The sequence below is a fragment of the Perna viridis genome, chromosome 14, assembly GCF_037379345.1.
Source record: "Perna viridis isolate PV_CMFRI_1.1 ecotype Kerala chromosome 14, ASM3737934v1, whole genome shotgun sequence".
Classification (NCBI taxonomy): Eukaryota; Metazoa; Mollusca; class Bivalvia; order Mytilida; family Mytilidae; genus Perna; species Perna viridis.
The window spans coordinates 10,402,345-10,425,651 of NC_142458.1; the positions used below are offsets into that span (position 1 = coordinate 10,402,345).

Consider the following 23,307-nt stretch of genomic DNA (forward strand, 5'->3'; position numbering starts at 1 on the left):
ACCCCTGTGATCTACCTTTAGTAACAGCTGTCATATTTGACAATTCGAATTGTTCAGTATTGTCACAGAAAATATCTTTGAAACTTGTTCACGACGACCATCCCCCACCTCGGGCTTCGCCACACAATAACACACACACAGACACATACTATCAAGCCAAAAAATATCCTATATTCTACACTGAATAGCAGTTACTTAAATTAAATTACACCGACAATCTGCTTCGTGAATGGAATCGATTACCTATTTAGAGATTTAAATTTATCGAAATGTAAGAAAAATACATTTAAATTAGTTCGTGTAAAAGACTTATATTTAAAACTTTGAATTCCATTACATAAATAAAGATCTTCCTCATTCAATTTTGAATACAATTTACATGTAATGCTACAGACGGATTGGGCTTTAATTAGACATGAGTGGTGAGTACTGGTCTTTGATTATTAGATATTTAATGACTTGTACATCAAGTTCCCTCATGATTTCTTATATTTTTCATCATAGATATGCTTATTATGTACTCATTTATTTTTACGTCTTTTCTAGCACGTTGTATCGTTGATTTGCGTATCAAACAAACTTGAGGTGATTATATCAGCATGTTATTTACATATCGGGACCACCTTTTCGCAAAAAAGTGGGATGTTTCCTTGACACTGTAAATTATTATTCGTGTTGTGGTCAAGTTATTGATATTAAGCGGTTATGTAATGAACTGATGAATGTCATTGTCTTCAATCTACATCAGTAATTTAGGATTTGTTTATAGGTTTATAGGCTCTTCAATAATAAATTTTCTAATTTTTTTCCTAATCCTGTAACACTTTTTTTGTGAGGATAATTCCATTCCGTCCAAACTGATTTGGTTTAAATTATATGAGAACACTTATCTACAAAACCTAATCTTTGTTAAAATTTGTAAAAAATAATCCCAAAGCTCTTGGTGCGCACTTGGAAAATAATTCACGTGATTGAGATTATTTCTTCATAGACAAAAAAATAATGGTAATTCCTTAAATAATTGAATAAATTTGTTAAGATTTCAAATAAAATATTGAAAGAAGCAGATACTTCATAAATTCACGATCGTATTGGTAATAGTAACTGTGTAAAGAAGTCTTAGTTAATAACAAAACAACGACCAATGCTTAATAAACAATAATTTGAATTGTGACCTTGGTTCGAGGAAAATTAAATTGATACATCAAGACGTATCGATACCAACCCCATGGTGGGTTTTTGTAAGAAGGTTAGCTAGGCGCATGGTGTATCCAAGTTCTAAATATATTTAAGAAGGTAGACCTAGGAAAAGGGATACAACTCTTACAAATCATTGGAATGTTTGTATTTAGCATGTTTCTACAACCTTGGTTCCCTTGATTATTCTTTCAATAATCTCATGTAAGCATAAAAGTAACTGGACTGGGTTCATTTAGTTTCAAATGAAAGCTTGATATGCTTTGGTGATATTGAATATGATACAAACATATCACAGATTTCAAGACTTGTGTCCCTTACCCTATGTATACCTCCTTCAACTGATAAAAAAGAGTCTTGCTAATCTAGGCAGGTCATCGCTTTATTCAAGGTTAGACCTAGATAAGTGTCACAGAATTAATTTGATCCTCCTTGAATTGAGTTGCAAATACATTAGTTCCAGTACACAGAACATTATTCATTGTAAATTAGTTACTTAATGTTCTTTGTTGTGTATGTCTGTTTTCCATGTTTGATCCCTGGATTACTTTCTTTTGATTTCCGCTAGATACATTGGTTCCCTTGATTACTCTTAAATATTAATAAATAAAAGAAATAGCCGATTCGAAAGCATCCGGGATAAGATTGTAAAAACAATCAGATGTATTTGCTTATGTAGATATACATGTAAATATACAACAACTACGGATTTTAAAGTATATAATTATTCAAATACCATATAATAAAGCAGATCTATGCAATTATTTCTAGATGTTACGCTTTACACACTGGCAATTGACAAAAGGCCGATTAATACATTTAAACGTCCAATTATGTGAGAATGGTAAATTATGATTGATTCAAAGCTAAAAATTTCACAAACATTTATTCAACGGGTCATAGTTTTCCTTTCCTCGTTTGTCTACCCCGGACTTGACTTTTTATGAGCAACTCGGCGGGTGTTTCTAGAAAAGCAGAGGACGCTTACCCTACCGGTGCACCTGGTCCATGCTCCCAGTTTTTTAGTGGAGTCCGAGTTGCTCATTTACTTTTGTTACTTTGTATGTATGATTTTAGTTACTTTATGTTCTTGGATTACATTCTTTTGATTACCACTATAACCTTGGTTCTCTTGATTACTCTTTAATCATATATTCGTTTGTTGTTATTACTTCGAATTTTCAGCACATCTATCCGGCACAAGTTCCGGGTTTTATCACTTATTTCATCCTGAAAGTTTAAATACATTAAAGTAGTTGACTACTTCTACAAAATAAGGTGTTTTTCGCTAAATGTGCTCCTGATAGTGGGCGTTCCAACAACATTATGTTTGGTCTAAGTGGTCAAAAAATGCAATACACAAAAAACATAAACTCCATGAATGACTATGATTCATAAAAATCGTTATATAGTACTTTTCACGTAAAATTAAACCGTCAATAAATATCACCTGTCTTATTTGACTTTACGTTTGCTATCCACAAGAAGGTCCATTAAAACACATTGACTGTAAATCTAAGATATTTGTAGGTCGATTTGTTGACAGTGTACAGATTGGTAGGATATCAGTCAGTATCGTGAAAGGAGACATCACAAAGCAAAGGGTTCGTCTCGAATTTTCAGTCTGTATATTGAATTACCACTTAACGAAATAACAAATAACCTAATTATCTGCGATAAAAGAAAGACAATTCTGGTGTAATAAATCAAACAAAAGATATAAGTGCTTATATTATTAGACTTGTGTTACATATACCTGAGCGGATGCACGTCAAAAGATGGAAGATAAAGATAAAGTGCGCTTTCTTTTTGTCTTCACTGGTTTTTGTTTATTTACAAATTATTATTGTTGTTCATCAAAAGGAAAGGGTAAATTTCAAGCTTTGACACAAAAACTTGTTTTTGAGGCAAAGCAGTGTTTTATTTAAAAGAAATATGCTTTTGAAAAGAGGTCTATTCTATGAACTCAAAATAAAAGTGAAAGTAGAAGAAGTGTATTTTAAGAATGACCAGTACTAGTGTACCTGGTTTTCCTAAAGATATCCTTTTAGCAGTTGAATTAAACACGATGTAATGAATTATTGATTTTCTAAATAACTGTCCCAAGTAATTAGTTTAATTTCATTTTTAGCATGATATTTAGAAGACCAATAAGTTTATGGAAACTATAATAAAGTGTCTGTTTTTAAACATTTCATTGTTGTTTTCTCTTACAAAAAAAATAGGGCTTATTTTCTTCATTTGTCAAAAATGACAGACGATCAAAATTCTATATATGTGGGTGTCTGAAACTTGAATACCTAAAAAATATTCAGTCAGAAACGACCTACTAAGTTCGAAAGAGTAATCAAGGGAACCAAGGTTATAGCGGAAATCAAAAGAATGCAATCCAGGGACAAATACCAGACATGGAAAACATACACAACAAAGAACATAAAGGAACTAAAATCATACATACAAAGTAACAAAAGCAAATGAGCAACTCGGACTCCACAAAAAACTGGGCGCATGGACCAGGTGCACCGGTAGGGTAAGCGTCCTCTGTTTTTCTAGAAACACCCGCCGAGTTGCTTATAAAAAGTCAAGTTCGGGATAGACAAACGAGGAAAGGAATCTATGACCGTTTGAACAAATCAGTTTTCATGGTGCAGATGAATACAACATAACGATCCACGAGTTCATGATGACGACCATAAAACATCTGTAGTGATGACTTCAGTCTTGTAGCAACATAACCCTGTTCTAGAAGCCTATTTGTGAAAGTTCTAGCGCTATACAAAAAGTCTGCGTAGTTTCGGCAGGCTCTGGCATAACGTATGAGTTGTGATATGAAAATGATAATTAAACTTTCAATGCGTGTTTAGTTGTTCTAGAAAGTTGTTCCTTTTTTTGATATAACCCATAACTCAAAGTCGTTCTTTGAGCTCCGTAACTTATGTGAAAAGTCTGAAAATATGTATATTTTTAGTGTGTGAAAAGCGATCTCTTTATTTAATAATAATATAAAACTTACCTTTAAAAAAAACTCTTTATCTCAATATTATCTTTTTTTAAGGCGGACGTTATTGTAAACACTACAAACGCTAGTCTAGAATTAGATTCTGGCCCAGTCTCAAAGGCAATCCTATCAGCTGCGGGAGATACGATTCAGGATGAGTGTGATGAGAAATACCCCAATGATATTAATCAAGGATACGTTGCAGTGACAGGCCCGGGTGAGCTTAATTGCTCCCATCTATTCCATGTTTTCATCAAACCATATGGCAAAAATGAAGATGTGGAGGTAAAATGAATTTTGCTTCCGTTGTGTCTTTATTTTTTTTCTATTCAATATCTAATTCATCTTCTTATCTTTTTGTATCCCTCATTCTCTTATATTGTTTTCTCCTTCATTGATTCGTATGTTTATTTACAAATTAGGTGTTTTTTTTTAACTCACATGCAATGTTACGATAACTGGCGGAACAAGACATGTTTACCATTATAACACATCAATTAAGGTTTTTTTTCTTGAGGTGGCGGAAACGTCGGGTTTAAATCGTAGGCTTAAAGATAGTTATCAGTCCAAGCTCAAGAGGACAAAACGTGAATAATACGATTCTAACCCTATGTAATAAAAATATTACACCAAATGTACAAGTGTTCCCTTTGTTATTTACAGAATGTTGATATAACATTTAAATCATGTCTACAAAAAGCGGAAAGAATGAAACTAAAGTCCGTTGCTTTTCCCGCTGTTGGAACCGGAAGTCAAGGATATCCTCCTAACGTAGTATCGAATTCTTTGTTTGACACCGTCGAACAATATAACAAAGACAACAGAAATACTAAAATTAATTCAGTTATATGTGTAGTCTTCCAGGCTCAACATTATCAGGTAGTTAAGCATATTGCATTGCACTATCACTGTCGGTCTGACCAACATTTTACTAGATAGAGACTTTTGTATTTTTTTCAAATTCGAAGACGAAGTCTGATACTTATTTAAACCTCTAAAATGTGTACAACCATGATATTTTGGTTTACAAATTGTTTACAAAACTGCAAAGTTCGGTATGTTGTACACGTGTTTCAAGGAGTAATCTCTCATCAGCCTCACAATAACTGATCACACATGAATATAACATCAAAAAAATAAAATATTCTGAATATAAGAAATAGTCAAAACTAAACAAAATATCGACAGGGACCGCAAACATAACATGTTGTAGAATGTTTATGCAAATGTCAACATGTTAGATCTTTATGTAGCATTTTGTCTCTGTTTGAGAAATTAAAAAGTTCATAATCGATTCAACTATTTGAACATTTCTTCCAGATTTTTGTAAATGAAGCGACGAAAATAGCTGCTGCACGAAGTAGGTGTTGTTCGTAATTTTTTTGTCATTCAGTGTTTTGTCACAATTTTCAATCATACATATGTTAATAAAGGGTAATAATGAAATTTCTAAACTGATCAAATCTAGACAGTAGCCAAAAAGGAATAGTCTAAAAGAATAGTCCGTTTACCGAATGACAATATCAGGGCAAACACCTAAGAGTTGGAAAACCGCCGCAATTATCCTGACTTGGTACCGACATTTCAAAACGGAAAGTGTGTTAAACCATGTTTTATACACGCTAAATTACGGTTCACTATTTCCAATATAATGCTTAGTTCAGTATTTGATATTGCAGCACAGAAACTCTGAAAAAGTGATACAAAATTGGCAACCCCCATCAGCAATCTGATCGAACGAAAATAACACCATATTATGCAAATGGAAATTACATGTTTTAATTCATTAATAAATAGACGGATGAACAATTACATATCTTAATTATCATTTGGTGAAATTTTCATAGCAATCCATCCAGTGTTTTGGGAGAGTTTATGGGTATAAATTTGTTATGGACAAATGAAAGGTCTGACAAAAAAACATTTTAATCACTACCTGCCTTGTAGATAATAATATTTTAAATTTATCTGCAAGAAAGAATAATACAAAGTATTGCTAATTTACATAGCTAAATGAATAAGAAAAACGTTCAAAGTGGCTATAAAGCTTCATATTACACAAACTGTCTGCAGTAGATAGTAACACACGAGGGAGATATATCACACGAGACGTAGTCGTAGGTAATATATTTTCTTAGTGTCTTACTCGGTGTATCACCCTCTGCTGCAGGCAATATGCGTTATACCATACCGAATACCTTTTTTTAATACATCACAGTTTTGTATAAATGTGAATAGCTTTCATGAAACTTATGTGAAATTAAACTCTGATGTAATTGTTACAGTAACTCAGATATATTAAATATCGAAATGGATTGAAATTTACAAGTATTGTAACATTTAAATAAAACAACAATAGCAAAAGAAAAAAAGATTAACACTTATCTGAAATGAAAATGAAAAGACATTTCTGGTGAAGAGGGAGATATATCGTGATGAGGGTGATATATGAGGGTGATATATGAAGGTGATATACCACATCGAAACTATCAATAATTGTTAAGGGCAGGGCTTAAAAGGGATAGGCCAAAAAACCACATAATGCTTATCCTATTGAAATGTGTGTTTTTTGTATGAAATATAACAAAATGATGAATGATTTTAGTCTCGTACTTCATCCTTTGTCAATATCAGTCCATAAGGCATGTAAAGAACATTCTCCAAAGTTCAAATGTTGGATAATAACAAATCCGTCTAAATTATGGCATAGTATGGGTTGCAAAAAATAATTTTTATATGAATGTAATATTTTCTATTCAATTGCTATAAATTTGTTTTTGAATGCAATATTTTTCATTCACTTGGTATAACTTTGTATTCGAGGGCATTATTTTTATTCAATTTATTTTTTTTTATTAGAAGTCAATATTCTGTTATTTAATTGGTATAATTTTTTCATTTCAATGCAATATTTTTTCGTTTAAACGCGGTCGTTATCATCCGGCTGCTATATTTAGTCTTTGCAATAATGGCATATATTACATTCAAATGAAAACAAATATATCAATTGAATGAAAAATATTTCATTTTAATGATATAATATACCAATTGAATAGAAAATATTTGATTCAAATGAAAATTCTTATCATTTGCAACCAAACCAATGCCTTACTTAACTGCATCAGGACTATTATTTTGTTCGGATATTTCTCTACTTCTATTTTTCAGAACAATGTAGAGGCTATTTCCAGATAGGAAAAACAGCAATTAGTATCGTTAAAGGAAACATTGTAAAGCAACAGGTATGTTTTAATAAAAAAATATTTCAAGGCGAACACTGATGTTTGCTGGTATGGTCTTAACAATTGTTAGTTAACATAATATTTATCTATATTTCCAATAAAAATGGGGTCACTGTGAGTCATGCGCATAGTCACACCTGGAACGCGTGGTTCCTTTCTTTTTGTAGCTCTTGCTATTTGCGATTCGTTTTAATTTTATCAAGGTTAACTCTTTTACAGTAGTCAGAATATGAAGTCTCTTTTCTATTCACTGTGAGAATGTATATTCCTTTTTGACTCTTTAATAGTTTCGTCATTGTTCAGAACGTAACGTTTTACATTTTACGATTGTATTAATATATTTAGTATTTGCACGATATTATAATGATTTATTCAACGGGTCATAGTTTACCATTCCTCGTTTGTCTTCCCCGGACTCGACTTTTTATGAGCAACTCGGCGGGTGTTTCTAGAAAAGCAGAGGACGCTTACCCTACCAGTGCACCTGGTCCATGCTCCAGTTTTTAGTGGAGTCCGAGTTGCTCATTTACTTTTGTTACTTTGTATGTATGATTTTAGTTACTTTATGTTCTTTGTTGTGTATGTCTGTTTTCCATGTCTGGTCTTTGTCCCTGGATTACATTCTTTTGATTACCGCTATAACCTTGGTTCCCTTGATTACTCTTCCTTCAGTACTCAAAAGAAATAAAATTTGGTTCTGTTTGTGCGTTAACATACAAGTTAAGATATTTCAATTACAACACGTGTTTGCAAATTGGAAAGATATGTTTAGGACTGATGTGAAATTATCAGTTGTTTTCTTATAAAAACACATTAATACATATTTAAAAATATAAAGTTCAACGAAAAATATAATTACCAAAATATGTTTACTTTTTTTTCATTAGACGTGTTGTTTGTCTACTGAACATTTTTTAACTGTTGTTAACGTTGCTTCTAAACATAAGCATGGGTAAATTTTACCTGTTGGAGCTCCTAAAGCCATATATAAAAAATATATGTAGCATATTTTTTTATTTGCTTATAAGGTTGATGTTATCGTCAACACAACTAGCGCTGATTTAGATATGAATGCTGGTCCCGTGTCTAAAGCTATTTTGGCTGCGGCAGGAGATTCTATCCTGGAGGAATGCAATGACCTTAATTGCCGGATAGTAGTAGGTGACGTCGCTGTGACGGGATCGGGAATGTTGGATTGCGAGAATGTTTTCCATGTGTATATACCAAAATATAGTAAACATGAAGATATTGGGGTATAAACTATGACTTATGTTAAACAATTACAATGTAAAAAACAAATCAATCGTTTTACAAAATATTAAGTAGCTGTCGTTGTAAGAATCATGCAAAATCTGAAAAATATGATACATCCCAAAGAAGGCTACATATTTTTATTTTTGTAATTAAGTAGTTTTATGGTTCAATACTATGAAATTTGTAATTATTCATTCAAATCTGCCTGCTCTTAGGAGATAATCAACATTGAATATCCAATAGATTCTATTGTATTTGAGTGTCATTTACAGAGTTATCTCCCTTAATTATCAAATCTAAAGTGCATTCTATATAATTTTTATCTCCTAAGAACACGGGTTATATGAAAAACTGAATGTTAGTTTCTGTTTACTATGACAATTCAAACATGATGATGGGCACAATTTTTATTCAACGGAAAGCGTGCATAGCGTTATTCCGAAATCAAAGAATAGGAGATTTCTCTTTACGTATGGTTTTGAAAATAAATCCAACGCTTTCATAATTATTCTGTATCATAAAAATACAGCCAAATCATATTATATCCGCATATACTATTACAGTCTGTTAGTAATAATCCATGTAAAATTCATTTTGTCAGTGGCTGAGGTGATTCAAGGCGGACGATGCTTTTTCAATATCCATACACCATATCATTTTTCACTGTAGCTTTTACTGTATACAGATCTGTATTTATGAGAAATCATTCTTCCATTACCTAAATGAACCGAATCAAAGATGATAACTCTTGCCAATTTTATGGGCAATGAATTCATTTTTTTATCTCAATAGTGACAAACGATGACCGGATATGCGATTCTGAATAGAAATAAAAGTAAATTACAATGTATGAAGCCCTTCCTGTTGGATTTATAAAACAACATTTCTACATACTTTATCAATAGATACTGATATACTTAACAAAACATAGACAATTGTGTTCATGACACATGTTAGTTGAATGTCTGGGGTGAGGTTTAAGAAATTATATCAGAATATATTGTGTCTGTCCTTTATAACTTAAAACCTCGACGGTTTTTCTTGTTTAGAAAAGAAAATAGTCCGCAGTAGTTCGTCTTACAATAGAAATGACTCAATAGTGCGCTCAGAAATACATTTTAAAAGAAAGTTTGTGAACTTCCAAAAAGCAAAACTGCCCGCAGCTACAAATAATGTGCACGTGGCGAATGAAAAGGCCAAAGCTAATAATGCCGTCATTTGTTGCAAAGCAACTTTTAATATCGAATTAACGGTAATATAGGAAAATACATAAATCATTTTTTAATGCTGGTTGTATGTTCGTCTTTTAATTTTCAAGACTAAGCTGATTTTTACACTTTAATTACCATGATTTATCGCAATCCTATTTAACAACAGTAAATACCATTACATTAAAAAGTATTCATGATGAAAAGACATGTTCTTTCAGAATGTCGACAAAACCCTACAGGCATGTCTTGAAAAGGCTGAATCTATGGGACTGCAATCCATTGCAATACCCGCACTTGGAACCGGGAATCAAAGATATCCTCCAGATGACGTTTCCAAGTCCTTGTTTGATACAATTGAGAACTATACCAATGACAATACTAATACTAACATAGAGCTTGTTATATGTGTTGTCTTCCAGGATCAACATTTTCAGGTTTTTATAGATTTAGACTTTCAGGGGCACATCATTTCACAAAGGCTTTAGAAAGGCATGTGCTTTTTTTATTTCTGCGTGTACCTTTTTAGTGTATGTATGTATGTATTACATCATACGAGTTGTACGTGTACGCTATCCTTCAGTGTTGCCGGCGTTCATTTATCCAAGGTGTGTTTCAGAGGAAATATTTATAAAAAAGAATTTCAACATGATATAACTTATTCAGACATTAGTATCGTTTGTATCGTGCTAATATACTCACCTCGAGTGCGGCAGTTTATGGTATCTAACCCAGCTGGGTCAAGCCAAAGACTATAAATTGGTACTTTCAACGTTTTACTTTTCGCGGAGTACTAATTTTTCGCTGTGCTCGCGGTTGACCGAGAAGGGCAAAAAGTGGTCTTTACCATTTTCGAAATTGTTCACTAGACAGAATCAGCTAAAATTTGTAACGGCTTAAATTAACGCGTTAAGACTGCTCTTTGCGTCTCCGCCAAACATGTGTCATACAAAAATATAGAGTGTCAACTATCTCAGTGTGTGGAAAATTTGGTTAGGCGTGACGGGATATATAAAGTAGGGACTGTTCAATTAATCAAACATTTTTGTCCTGGCATACATAATATACACAGACAATCAAAGACAATGAATTACTTTGTTTTATTCACTTGTTGTCTCATAAAAAAAGTCAGACCTCATTTGGCCTTTCAGACTTTTGTAGCTGAAGCTAGAAATAGAGCTGCTTCCAAAGGTAAGCTATCTATATCATAGGTTTGATAACGGACGTCATATTGAAACTATGGTTATAATGTCTTGAAGCAGTGGAAGTCGGACCTCCTACCTTTGTAGGAAAATCCTGCAACATCCGTGTGGCGTTTTGTTATTGCATGAAATGCAACTGTATTAAAATTCGCAATAAATAAAACCTGAATGTATAAGTTATTTACACTGTCGATGATTTTTTTCTAAAATCGCATTTACGACTTAATACAGAGAAAGGTCAACAAAAAAGTTCCACATTATAGGGTTTTTCTTTTGGGCATATGGTATTCGAGTTGAAGGTACCCATATGGTAATTTGTTTAACAAAAATCGAAGTCAATTTATATACAAAAATACCATTCATATAAATGTTGCACTTTTTGTATGCTGTACATGTGTTGTTAGGAGAAACCTCTTATCAGCAGCATTAGAAGAAATTAGATAGTTCAGTCAACGATTGAAGCTTCCGTGTTTTGTAATACTGGAACTAGATAATGATGTTTAAAGTTAGAGGTCTCCAGCAAACCCGTTTTTTGATTTCACCAATTTGTTGACTCTACCGGTGCACCTGGTAAATGCTCACAGTTTTTAGTGGAGTCCGAGATGCTCATATGCTTTTGTTACTTTGTATGTATTATTTAAGTTGCCTAACGTTCTTTGTTGTGGATGTCTGTTTTCAATGTTTGGTCTTTGTCCCTGGAGAACTTCCTTTTGATTTCCGCTAAAACCTTGGTTTCCTTGTTTACTCATGCAAGATATATTATTTTCAAATGTCTCTAGAATGCAAATTTGTATACTGTTAAATTTTAATAGGAAATGAACAAAGAAGAATAATGAGAAAAGTCTTAAACAAGACAACGATCAGCTCAACAACATTGACTTTACTTGTAGGAAATATAACAGAAGAGCAGGTAATACGCTTAAAGAGGTAGACCTAGGGTAAGGGACACAACTTTTAAAATCATTGGAACTTTTGTATTCAGCATTTTACATCAATCTTATTTAAGTATTTAATTAACTTGGATTCATTTCATTCTACTTGAAAAAAAGCTTAAAAGGTTTTGGTGAAATTGAATATAATACAAAGATATCACTGATTTCACAAGTTATGTCCCTTACCCTAGTTCTACCTCCTTAAGACCTTAAAACAAAAGGAGAAATTTTAATCATGTTCTTATCTAAAACAATTAAAGATCATAGTAATATAAAAAGCACACACACAAACATGTCATTCCAAGACGATATTTAATGTTAAAAGCATGTTTCGTTTATATTTGGTCTGTATTAATTTGTAAAGGTCTTTTCTCGTTTTTTTTCCCAATTATATATAGTTACTAAAATATTTTTTTAAATATTTCCCTTCGCAAAATTTGAAGTAAAACTCGAGATCACTTGTAATTAAGTTAAAGAGACTCATATGTATGTTAAGTTATGTCCTGTCTGGTCCAGAACGTATATTCAAATCCATAAGACACTTTAGTTAATGTTTTTACTCGTACAAGGTACCATCTTTATCTATTTTAGGCAGATGTATTGGTACACACTTGTCCACACAATCTAAAACTGGGAAACTCAACAAAACTGTCAGAAGCCATTTTAAATGCAGCTGGTCGATCTATACAAGATGAACTGGACCGACAATATCAAAATCCTAATTCCGTACAAACTGGAGATTTTGCCGTTACTAATGGATTCAGACTTCCATGTAAAAAGGTCTATCATGGAAAAGTTCTAGATTTCATGGCTAACAATACCAACGAAAGCCCCAGAAAGGTATTTTCCTCTATCAATCTGTATAAACAATGTTTATTTGTAACCCAAACCTGTGTTTATAGCTGATCTGATCCATAAGAAGGAACATCGTTTAGCTAGATCCTTTTAATCCAAGCTTCCGAAATATAGATGACGTATTATCGTTAAACAATCCTAGATAACCTCTGGCATCACTTATGAGGTGTGATATTAAAACTCCATACCTGTGTAAGGAGTTTTAATATCACAACTCATACGTTATGCCAGCGCTTGCCGTAATTACGCAGACTTTTTGTATCGCGCTATACATGATATATATAAAAAGGCTTCTGTAACAGGTTTATCCATCTGCACCAAGAAAACTGATTTGTGTCATAGTTCTCCTCTTTTGTCTAACCTGGACTTGATTTTTATAAGCAATATGGCGGTTGTTTCTAGAAAAGCAGAGGACCTTACACTACCAGTGCACCAGGTCTATGCCGCCAGTTGTTAGCGGAGTCCTGTTGCTCATTTACTTTTTCTACTTTGTATGCATTATTTTGGTTATTTTATGTTCTGTCTTGTGTCTGTCTGTTTTCCATGTTTTGTCTTTGTCCCTGAATTGCTTTCTTTTGATTTGCATAAGAATCTTGGTTCCGTTGATTATTCATTGATCATATTAACATATTTAAAGATTGATGTTATTTCCAGTAACAAAAAAAAAACACGGCTTTTCATGTTATTTAAATAATTCCAATTTGTTATCATACAAAAGTCTATGTCAATTAAAATCCTGAAATAATATGTATCACTATAGAATAAGAAAAACAAACTTCTGTTTGTTGCTTCCGGCTCAAGCATAAAGATGGAACTGAAATGAGCCGTTTGTTTTTGTGGATGCTGTGGATTAGATGTATTTAAAATACAATACGATTGGATTTATTTTAGGTTTTGAAAACACTCGTCAAAAGCTGTTTATCAGTCGCTTCCAGATTTGGAACAAAAAGTGTAGTGTTCCCTGCCCTTGGAACCGGGGAGTTGAAATTTCCACCAGATATTGCAGCTTCTAGTGTAATAGGTGGTATCCTGAGTTTTCTACGCGACAACAAGCGGACATCAATTTCAGAAATCAGAGTTGTTGTGTATGGTGGAAATACAATGTGGTCAAGTATTTCAAAGGTTTTAACACCTGAATTTATATAAATGTTTGACTTAACTTACCAAAGTTAGTGTGCTAGTTAGTATTTACTTTGCGGTTGTAATGTCAACAGGGGTGCTTACTCTTCTATAGTCTTTTCTCAAATATTCAGTAAAAATTTGTTTATCAACGTACTTTGCTTTTACAAACACAGCAAAATAAAAAAAAACTGGTTATCTTAAATATAAAAGTTTGGGTAATTGCTTGGAAAGTCATTATAATTTAACATATACACTTTTTTTCTAATTGGTGGATACAAAAAAGTTCGTGTGTTATTTAAGGCTTCGTTTGATGTGCGCCGGTTAAAGTGACTTTAAAAGATATTCTAATAAAATATTTAAGGAATGTTAATAATATCTGAATATATCATCTGAATAAATCGCTTTATGTTATGCGTAAATCGAACCAAAGTTCTTTGTACAAGATAATACATTCTGATATTAGTTGCATTCCTTATAATTTAAAATTTTGGCAAAATCTTATTCATTTTTCAAATGATTTTTTTAAATGTTTTAGGCATACTGTGCTGAGTTAACACAAAGGCAAGGTAAGTACATGTGTACAATTCAGTTTGACAGTGTAACATAATTTTTTTTAAAAGATTATATCCAATAGTTTAATTTTTCCATCCGAATGCCTCAGTTGTCTTACGGGGTTTCATACATGTTTTTTTTTTCAACTAATCGCAGATGCCAAATGTACGCCGTCACCATTTTTTTCGAGAAATCAAACTACATCCCAAAAATATTCGTGAATCTTTCCGCTTAGCGATTTGGATTTTTTTTTTAATTTTAATTTTAATTTTTTTTTTTTTTTTTTTTGGGGGGGGGGGGGGGGTGGGGTGGGTGGGTGGTGTATGCACCTTTTTTTTAGCTCTATTATCTTGACCATCCTGTTATTTATCACCTTGACGAAGATAAACAAAAAGTGTTTAAATGCGTATTGTTTTCTCAAATGGTTATTTATTCCCATGTAAATTGTAAAACAAAACTTAGAAGTTCAATTATTTTGCAGCCGGCAGTAGAGCTCTATCAAGCATACCGACTAGGAAGGGCACAAAGCAGTATTTTCGTGCAAAGTTCAAGGAGGAGCCTACACCGCCACGTAATTGGACTCATTTCACTAGTCAAAAAACTTTAAAAACCTGGATCGCTGAAAGAGGCAAAAACAAATGCCATCACGTACAACTCGACCAACAGACATTTAATGCTATCAAAAACCTATTTCTGCAAACAATTGGATTTCTCAACGTTCAGATTGTTTCGATAATGAGAATTGAAAATGCATCGCTTTTCTTAGACTATTTTCACCAATGCCAGAACATGTATGATAGAGCTATAGCCAATGGGTCTTTCAAGCCTTTTTCTCAAACGCCGGGCTCAACGGGAGCAGTAACTACATTACAACACGTGAACAAACATTTAGGCGACCTTCTCGACCCAACCTTAAACGAAGTTTATCTCTTTCACGGTACAAAAATGGAAAGAGTAAATGTACTTTTACAGAACGGTTTTGACCCGCGTCTCGCTGCTATGAACTTTGCAAAACTATGGTTAGGTGCTGGAATATATTCTGCAGAAGAAGCAAATCTTTCTAACCGATATGTAGGTGAGTTCATCATCGTGACCTATAACATTTAACTCCCTTTTAACACAAATTAAATCAAATTGAAAATAACAACTGAAAAAAAATGAAAACGAAAGAGATTTAATTTTTCATTGACTACTAAGTATTCGAGGAAATAAGTTGATTTTATTCATGCATGTATGAACGACCGAAAATATCTGTTTAATCCTTATAATTATATCCCGACATTTGAGATTTTTTTAATGTGTTGAACAGGTAAATGTATTTATAGAATCTATTTCTGGGACAGTTTAATTTTGGAACAAATTGACTTGTAGTTAGGTTTTATAAGTTTCTTTCCCCGAGCTGAAAATTACTCTCTTCCGTTCCTACATACGGTCTCAGTATCGTATTAATTTTCCCATAGACTTCTATAGTGAAGTGCATATTTTTAGGATTTTTAAAAAAATATGTAAATTGATTCAATAAAACTTTCACTTATGTAGCATTTCTAAGGACATGTGAAAAAATAATTTCCCGCAAAGAAAATAGGGTGAGTCCACGAAGATCGGACAGAAAAGTAGTCTCGAACTACAAATAGCCATTTTCCCTACTTTCACTTTCGTTTTGCACTCACCAAACCAACCTTTTCAGTGGAACATTTTCATGATATTATGTTAGATTTTCTTTTAAAAAAGTTCTTCATCTTACAGTGTGATGTTTGCTCTATTTTATAAGTCATTGTTCATATCTTTTGACAAAATATTAGTTTGTAGAGAGGCAAAAAGAAAATGCACTATATTTTTATAGCATCCATGTTTTGACGTACACCTGCTCAGGGATATGCAATACGATACTGGTACCATACCCCAACCTCTTACTTCCGAGCGCCATATTGCATGCCGCTCGTTCCGTCAATATTTGAAATCGGCAGAATTATTGTAAAATATTTACCATTTAAAACACGTTATGTAGTTACTTTACCATAACACGGGATAAGATAAATAAATAGAAAAAAAACAAATGACCTACCTTATTAGAAAATCCAGCAATCCTGGAAATCTTTTGTTAAAGCAGATTAAATTCGAACTTCAAATTTGTTTTTTAGCTTTTTGAATGTTGATAAAATTACGGATTTTAAAATTTGCGAAACGAACATATTAAATTAACCAACGAATTGCCTTTACCAATTTTAAGTTCGTTTTGTCAAAAATATATTGTATTCCATAAAATTAGTTACCTAATTCCAAATGGCTGGTCACTTTGATATCTGTCTTCATTACAAATGTTTTCTAGATATTTAACAAAAATTAAGGATTCCGGTAGGTTAAATTTCTTTTATATAAATAAAAGACTTAAAATATTTTAAAACACACATGATTAGCTATTCATATTTGCGGTGGTTTTCAACATGTCAGATGCTAAAGGTTAGGATGACACCAAGTCAGAACATAGCTTGACAGACAATCTGTAGCACTGCTGGAGTATAGGCCAACTATGGGATAACAAACCGAAAACTGACAAAATGAATATATTAACTTAAACTCTGAAACGAGATAACGAGTACAGAATATATAGTGTCGACATGAGTTTGCGATCGTATTTTGTTTTATTTTGTTTTTTTTTTCTAAACTTTTACAATGTTTTACAATAAGAATTATCTATCTTTTTCAAACGAGCTACTCTAGCAAATGCATTTCACTGATTTAAAAAGCTGCGTAATAAAGCACTTGTCAGTTAAATCATGCTAAGTGTGTATTTTTCATGTTTAAGAATAAGGTGCTGTTTTATTTTGCAGACCAAAATGGGGAACGTTCAATGTTTGTCATGAGAGTGTGTCTTGGTGATGTTTTTACAACTACAGCACAAATGACAGATCTTAAGCGACCGCCCTGTAAGGCCTTATGTTCGGGAGTCTGTACAGCACACACGGAGTTCTTCGACTCTGTTGTAGGAGAATTAAGTCCACAATTTTCACAAAGAGAGTTTGTTGTATATGACCGAACAAAGTGTTACCCAGAATACCTGATCAAGTACAAACTATAGAGAATTTGGCTATCTAAGATCAATGTCCTTCGTCCCTTGGTCGGCTTATATTTATTCTGTCAATTTAAGCGGCTTGTCATTGTTTTATCAATTTATGTGTAAAAGATCCTTGACATATATACTATCTGTCTATCTATCTATATAGATAGATAGATAGATAGATAGATAGATATTCATTGTAAAAGATCCTTGACATATATACTTTCAGTGCAAAAGATCTTTGGCATAAATAGCTTTCAGTGAGAACAAGTCTAAAGATGATTCATGGTAGACAAAATCAGAAATTCTGTCTCAGTTTTATATTGAGATGACCTTAAAATGCTGTTTTTTAATTCATATGTTCAGGTGAAACGTTAACGTGAGCTTTACGTGATATCACGTGAAAATAAGAAATAAAAATGAACTGAACGTGTAATTAATTCATATGAAGTTTACGTTAAAGGTTCACATGACAATCACGTGAAATATTTAAACGTGAAATTTCCTTGTACACGAAGGATTGCCATAGAAAGTGACTAAAAGTTTTTAACTGTAAATATGTCCCTTACCCTAAGTCGAAATTTGTATTTTTCTAAAGTTCAAACAGAATAGATAAATAACATGAAAAATACGTGATATTTTAACCTAGCAATAAAATTTGCTATCCGGGTCACATAAGACAACGAGAAATTTGTCATACGAATTCATCAAAAGCCAGTTCACATTGACATATTATATCTTTCACCTAAGTTTTGTAAAACTGACACTTTCAAAGACATGGTTATCTTTCTTTTCTTTATAACTTGTTGACATAAGTGTTACCTGCTATCGGATCTCTGTTTTGTTATAAACTTTGATTCCGAAAAGGGTTTCATAAGGCAGGTATCAGACATCTGGATGCTTCGATCATCGTCATTGTCTAGGATAATTAACTTGCACAGGCGAAATCGATGTAATATACCCGAGAATAAAAAGAAGTTGCATGTTTGTAATTCAAATTTTTAACCAACTACCCAAAATACGTTAAAAAATGCCAAAAACTGACCAATTGATATGAATTCAAACCGGGCATCTATACGGGCTAATATGAAAAAGAGGGCCAGTATTGATCAAACCAGGGCCAATACAGCATCATAACTTCCGGTCGTTTGACACCGCCATTTGAATTCGAATTAAATTTCGTGAACTTTAATCACCAGGACTAAAAGCTGCAAAAACACACAAAAAAATCTTCCATTTTATACAAAAAGGATATTTAAGACTGATTAATGCAAAAAAAACTACTTGTTCTTGGTAAAACACGAAACAAGTGTTCTACAAATCACCTAGTTGAGTTAGTTAATAAAACTGTCAATAAATATTTACTTTCATATTTGGCCCTGTTATAGGTTTCGGTCAGTCATATTGGCCTCGACAGCCGTATTGGCCCTCGGTCATGCCTCGGAGTCAATACGACCGCCTCGACCAATATGACAGACCTCAAACCTATAACAAGGCCAATATGAAATTACCTATTTATTAATATATATTATAAGTTGTTTTATAACACTTGGGCTCCGCCTACTTTCCTACTATTGCATGAACTATATCCTGTTTATCGTAACGTCACTGTCGGGGCCCATTTGTAGGGTAGAAATGTAACGAACACGTCCACAAAATTGAACTTGATTTAAAAAAAAATGATTAAGATTGCAGTATTAAGACAATAACAGTATGTTGGGTAGAAATAAAAACGATATACGAATTCGTCCACAAAGGCTCGCTTTTTACCTTGATTCTAAGCCTAATCCGTATAGAAGGCTGGCTTTTTACCTTGATTCTAAACCTAATCCGTATAGAAGGCTCGCTTTTTACCTTGATTCTCAGCCTAATCCGTATAGAAGGCTCGCTTTTTACCTTGATTCTAAGCCTAATCCGTATAGAAGGCTGGCTTTTTACCTTGATTCTAAGCCTAATCCGTATAGAAGGCTCGCTTTTTACCTTGATTCTTAGCCTAATCCGTATAGAAGGCTCGCTTTTTACCTTGATTCTAAGCCTAATCCGTATAGAAGGCTCGCTTTTTCCCTTGATTCTAAGCCTAATCCGTATAGTTTGTTTATTTCGAGTCAATACACTGTTATTTATTAATGAGATTATTACTGTATTTATTAATGTAAACTTTAAACACAAACATGAATTACAAATATATTTTTCCTTTAGAAGTAAAACCGTTACCATTTTCTATGTCCGTAAGATTTTATAGCAAGACTTTCTATACTCTTCCATCCTCAGCAAACTTTGCTGTGTACATTCTTTGTAAACATTTGAATACCAGGCGACAGAACGAAGCAGATTGCTTTCCATTGTGGTGTTTGAAATTTTGAAACACACAATGAAATTACGGATCTTTAGGTTCTGAAGAAGAGAGTTTCAGAGGGATGCCAGAAAAAAATGAGGTTTTTTTTTATTTGTTCTCTTTTGCCCAAATTCCCATTGTGTTGCTTCACTGATTGCCTTTGGTTTAATAGTTATCTTATTTGATATCTTATAAAACTTCATAGGGGTCATCGATTTGATGTGTATGTGGGCGGGTTCAAACACTTTAAAAAGGAGGGGTGCAAGAAGGGGTTTATCAGGAGAGGCGCTAGGACTTTATTTGCCTTTTTTAATAATCAATTTAACACATGTAAGTGACAAATTTTCCGATAAAAAGCGGCGGACCAAGTCCCTCCGACCCCATCCCGCCTTGGATGCGCCACTTTTTTAGTTAAAGAAAATGTAGGTACTACCCTTTTTTTCGTTGGGGCTAATCGCGCCGAAATTTTTGTTGGAATATTATAATTATTTGGACAATAAATTCTGCCTTTTTATTTCTTCTTATGACCTGTTCTATCTTCATATTTTTTTAACATTTCAAATTTCAGTCTAACCCCACCATAGAAATTAAATGGTAGTTCCCTTATATGCACATGTACGGACGTCAGAAAATCAAAGTGACTTTGAAATATATCACCAATATTTTCAAGGAAAATTCAGTACATAAGACAATATAAAATCAGTTGGGATTCCAAAGGATCTGGGAGGTGGAACCCCATTTTTTTTTTTTTTTTTTTTTTTTTTTTTTCGTTTAAATATGAACAAATAACTAAAATAATAGCGTTGAATCGTCTTTCTTTCTGGAAAACTAATTTTAAAATTTCTGGATCCGCCCCTGATTATGTAGATGTAACCCTGCGGAAATGTACCTTTTTTGCAAAGGCCGACACAAAATACTTCTATAGTATTTATTACAGATAATATTTTTCTGTGACATTTTATAATTTAGTTTTTGTGATATTTATTATGATGTCGTACAGATATGATATTTAAACATTTATTTTAATATTAATTTTTATTCGTGTCAAATTGTATAAATAATATTACAATGTATATATCCGTAGCGTAGATGACTTCAATACTTTCTTCTTTATATGGTCGATTGTCACAAAGGGACGTTCGTAAACCATTTATTTATTGCGCTGATTTTACGTTGGATCGATTTACTTTTGTCATTTAGTACAAACCTTGACTTTTGTTACTTTGTATGTATTATTTTAGTTTATGTTTTTGTTGTGTTTTTCTGTTTTTCATGTCTAGTCTTTGTCCCCGGATTACATTCTTTTGATTTCTGCTAGAATCTTGGTTCCCTTGATTCCTCTTCCAAAATGTCGTCTCCATATTCACAGTTGAATCGACAGGATGAGTTCATTAAAATAAAGTTAATACGATAGACATGTACATACAACTAACAAATCAACATCAATTGTGGATTCAGAATTCTTAGGATTGAAACCCATCTTCTGGGGAATTAAATCATTATGTGCAAATGGTTTAAACATATTTTATTTGTGATAAACAAAATGCATCAGACACAAGTAAAATAACATAATTATGAAGTCTTCTCCTGAAATAATAATAATTACAATAAAGTATAGGCACACAAATTCAATAGTGTTATTTATGTTTTACAAAGTTAAGACGAGACAGTAAAAATATAACATTAGGTGATGTGGTGAGATGTGATGTGATGTGATGTGATGTGTACTAATTCAGCTCAAGCAATAAGGAATCTTTTCGTGCATTTAACGAAGGAATATACACGGTCCATCACAACCTGATATTGTTTTGCTGATAGATTTTCTGCAAGACCAACAAGTAGATGTAGGTCTATATTGCAAAATTCAAGAACCCACTGTGGGTCGCTCATTAGTTTGGTTCTTGCATTGCTATAAAGAGGGCATACAAAAAGTAGTGGTGAGCAGTCTCGTACGTATGACCACAATGACAAGACGGACTTTGTATAATATTGACTCTATACAAATCAAAGTTTAAAAACGATGAAGAATTACGAAGTTGAGTTATCAATATATTTAAATTTCTTGGGCCGTAGCAAAAATGTTTAGGAATACATGTAGTTACTTTATCACTGGTGTTCAGTAAACACGATTTAAATTGTTTGGGTGCCTGAATCTCCCTTAATGTTCTACCTAGTTTATTCCATTCAACTATTGTTGATGGAAAAAAGGATTCACGAGTCACCGACAGCCTACAAAAGGGAACAATAATATCTTCACCATTCCGAAGCGGATACACTGTAGTAGATTGAATCTTCGATGGCATTAGATCTTGTAAATAATCCGGAGCCATTTTATTATATATTTCATGAAATAAAGTTTTTACGTTTTCTTCGATCTTCTAGTTTTTCCCATCCAATTTCTCGATATATTTGCTCCGATTTGGTGAATATCGGTAAGCCAATTATTATTCTAGCAGCTTCGAGTTGTAAAGTTTCTAGCTTTTGAGTGTTTACTATCCCATAATTATTTCTGAGGCATATTCAAATAAAGGTCGGATATACACTGTGAATAGTTTTTGAAAGTGATTCCGAGAAAGTTTAAATTTTAATTTTCGAAGAATACTAAGATGCTTTCTAATCGAGGTAGCTAGATTTTCTATGTGATCGTTTCATTTTGTGTCGTCACTAAAAGTAATTCCCAAATGTTTATGAGTTTTGTTAAGCGGAATGTCTTTTCTGTTCAGACTGAGATTTATAGTTGGAAGATCGACTTTTGAAAACATCATAATTTCTGTTTTATTTGGGTAAAAGTCCATTAACCACGTTTTTGACCATTTGTCCAACGATGAAAGATCGCGATCAATAACATTTTTTATTTCTGCTATGTTGTTGCTTGAGTAGCCGAAAGATGTATCATCTGCAGAAATCCTACAAAGGGAAAATAGACTATCTGCTATGTCATTTACAAAAATTGTGAATAAAAGGGGTCCTGATACTGAGCCTTGTGGCACTCCAGCCGACGTATTGCAAAGATCTAACGAAGAAGTCTTTATGACTACCTGTTGTTTCCTATCTTTAAGATAGCTATGAAACCAATCCAAGTTACTAGTAAGCCATATGATTTCATTTTATGCAACAACCCCCGATGCCATACTTTATCAAAGGCCTTTGAGAAATCGCAAAATACAAAACATGATATTTCATTCTTTTCCAATGAATTGAGTATATTGTTATACATTTCAATAAAATGAAGAACTGTGGATCGTTCTGATAGAAATCCCGATTTGAAACTTATGTATTAAATTGTTTGAATGAAGGTTGTTGTCAATGTACTTATAAAGAACCCTTTCCATTACTTTTCCAACACAGCTTA

The 23,307-nt window shown here is 32.9% G+C and overlaps 1 protein-coding gene across 2 annotated transcripts; it reads left to right on the forward strand.

Annotated features, from left to right (window-relative positions):
- The first annotated feature begins 322 nt into the window (after positions 1-322).
- Positions 323-21,587, forward strand: LOC148598173 (protein mono-ADP-ribosyltransferase PARP14-like). Of its 2 annotated transcripts, XM_088559924.1 has the most exons (15): positions 324-422; positions 2,728-2,801; positions 4,253-4,480; positions 4,859-5,074; positions 5,516-5,555; positions 7,364-7,437; positions 8,466-8,690; positions 10,121-10,336; positions 11,051-11,090; positions 11,914-12,011; positions 12,625-12,873; positions 13,780-14,010; positions 14,546-14,576; positions 15,044-15,637; positions 17,394-21,587. In XM_088559924.1, the coding sequence occupies exons 1-15, from the start codon at positions 416-418 to the stop codon at positions 17,639-17,641; spliced, it is 2,571 nt and encodes an 856-aa protein (XP_088416050.1). In that variant the 5' UTR covers positions 324-415; the 3' UTR covers positions 17,642-21,587. The 2 variants fall into 2 exon arrangements, with proteins under 2 accessions (XP_088416051.1, XP_088416050.1); XM_088559925.1 differs by lacking the exon at positions 2,728-2,801 and having other exon boundaries at positions 323-422.
- Positions 21,588-23,307: the final 1,720 nt, after the last annotated feature.

Excerpts from the sequence above, each read along its gene's own strand:
- LOC148598173 (XM_088559924.1), top strand. Across the intron at positions 8,691-10,120 it reads GTAAACATGAAGATATTGGG|AATGTCGACAAAACCCTACA; the intron begins GTATAAACTATG and ends ATGTTCTTTCAG. Across the intron at positions 14,011-14,545 it reads TGTGGTCAAGTATTTCAAAG|GCATACTGTGCTGAGTTAAC; the intron begins GTTTTAACACCT and ends TAAATGTTTTAG.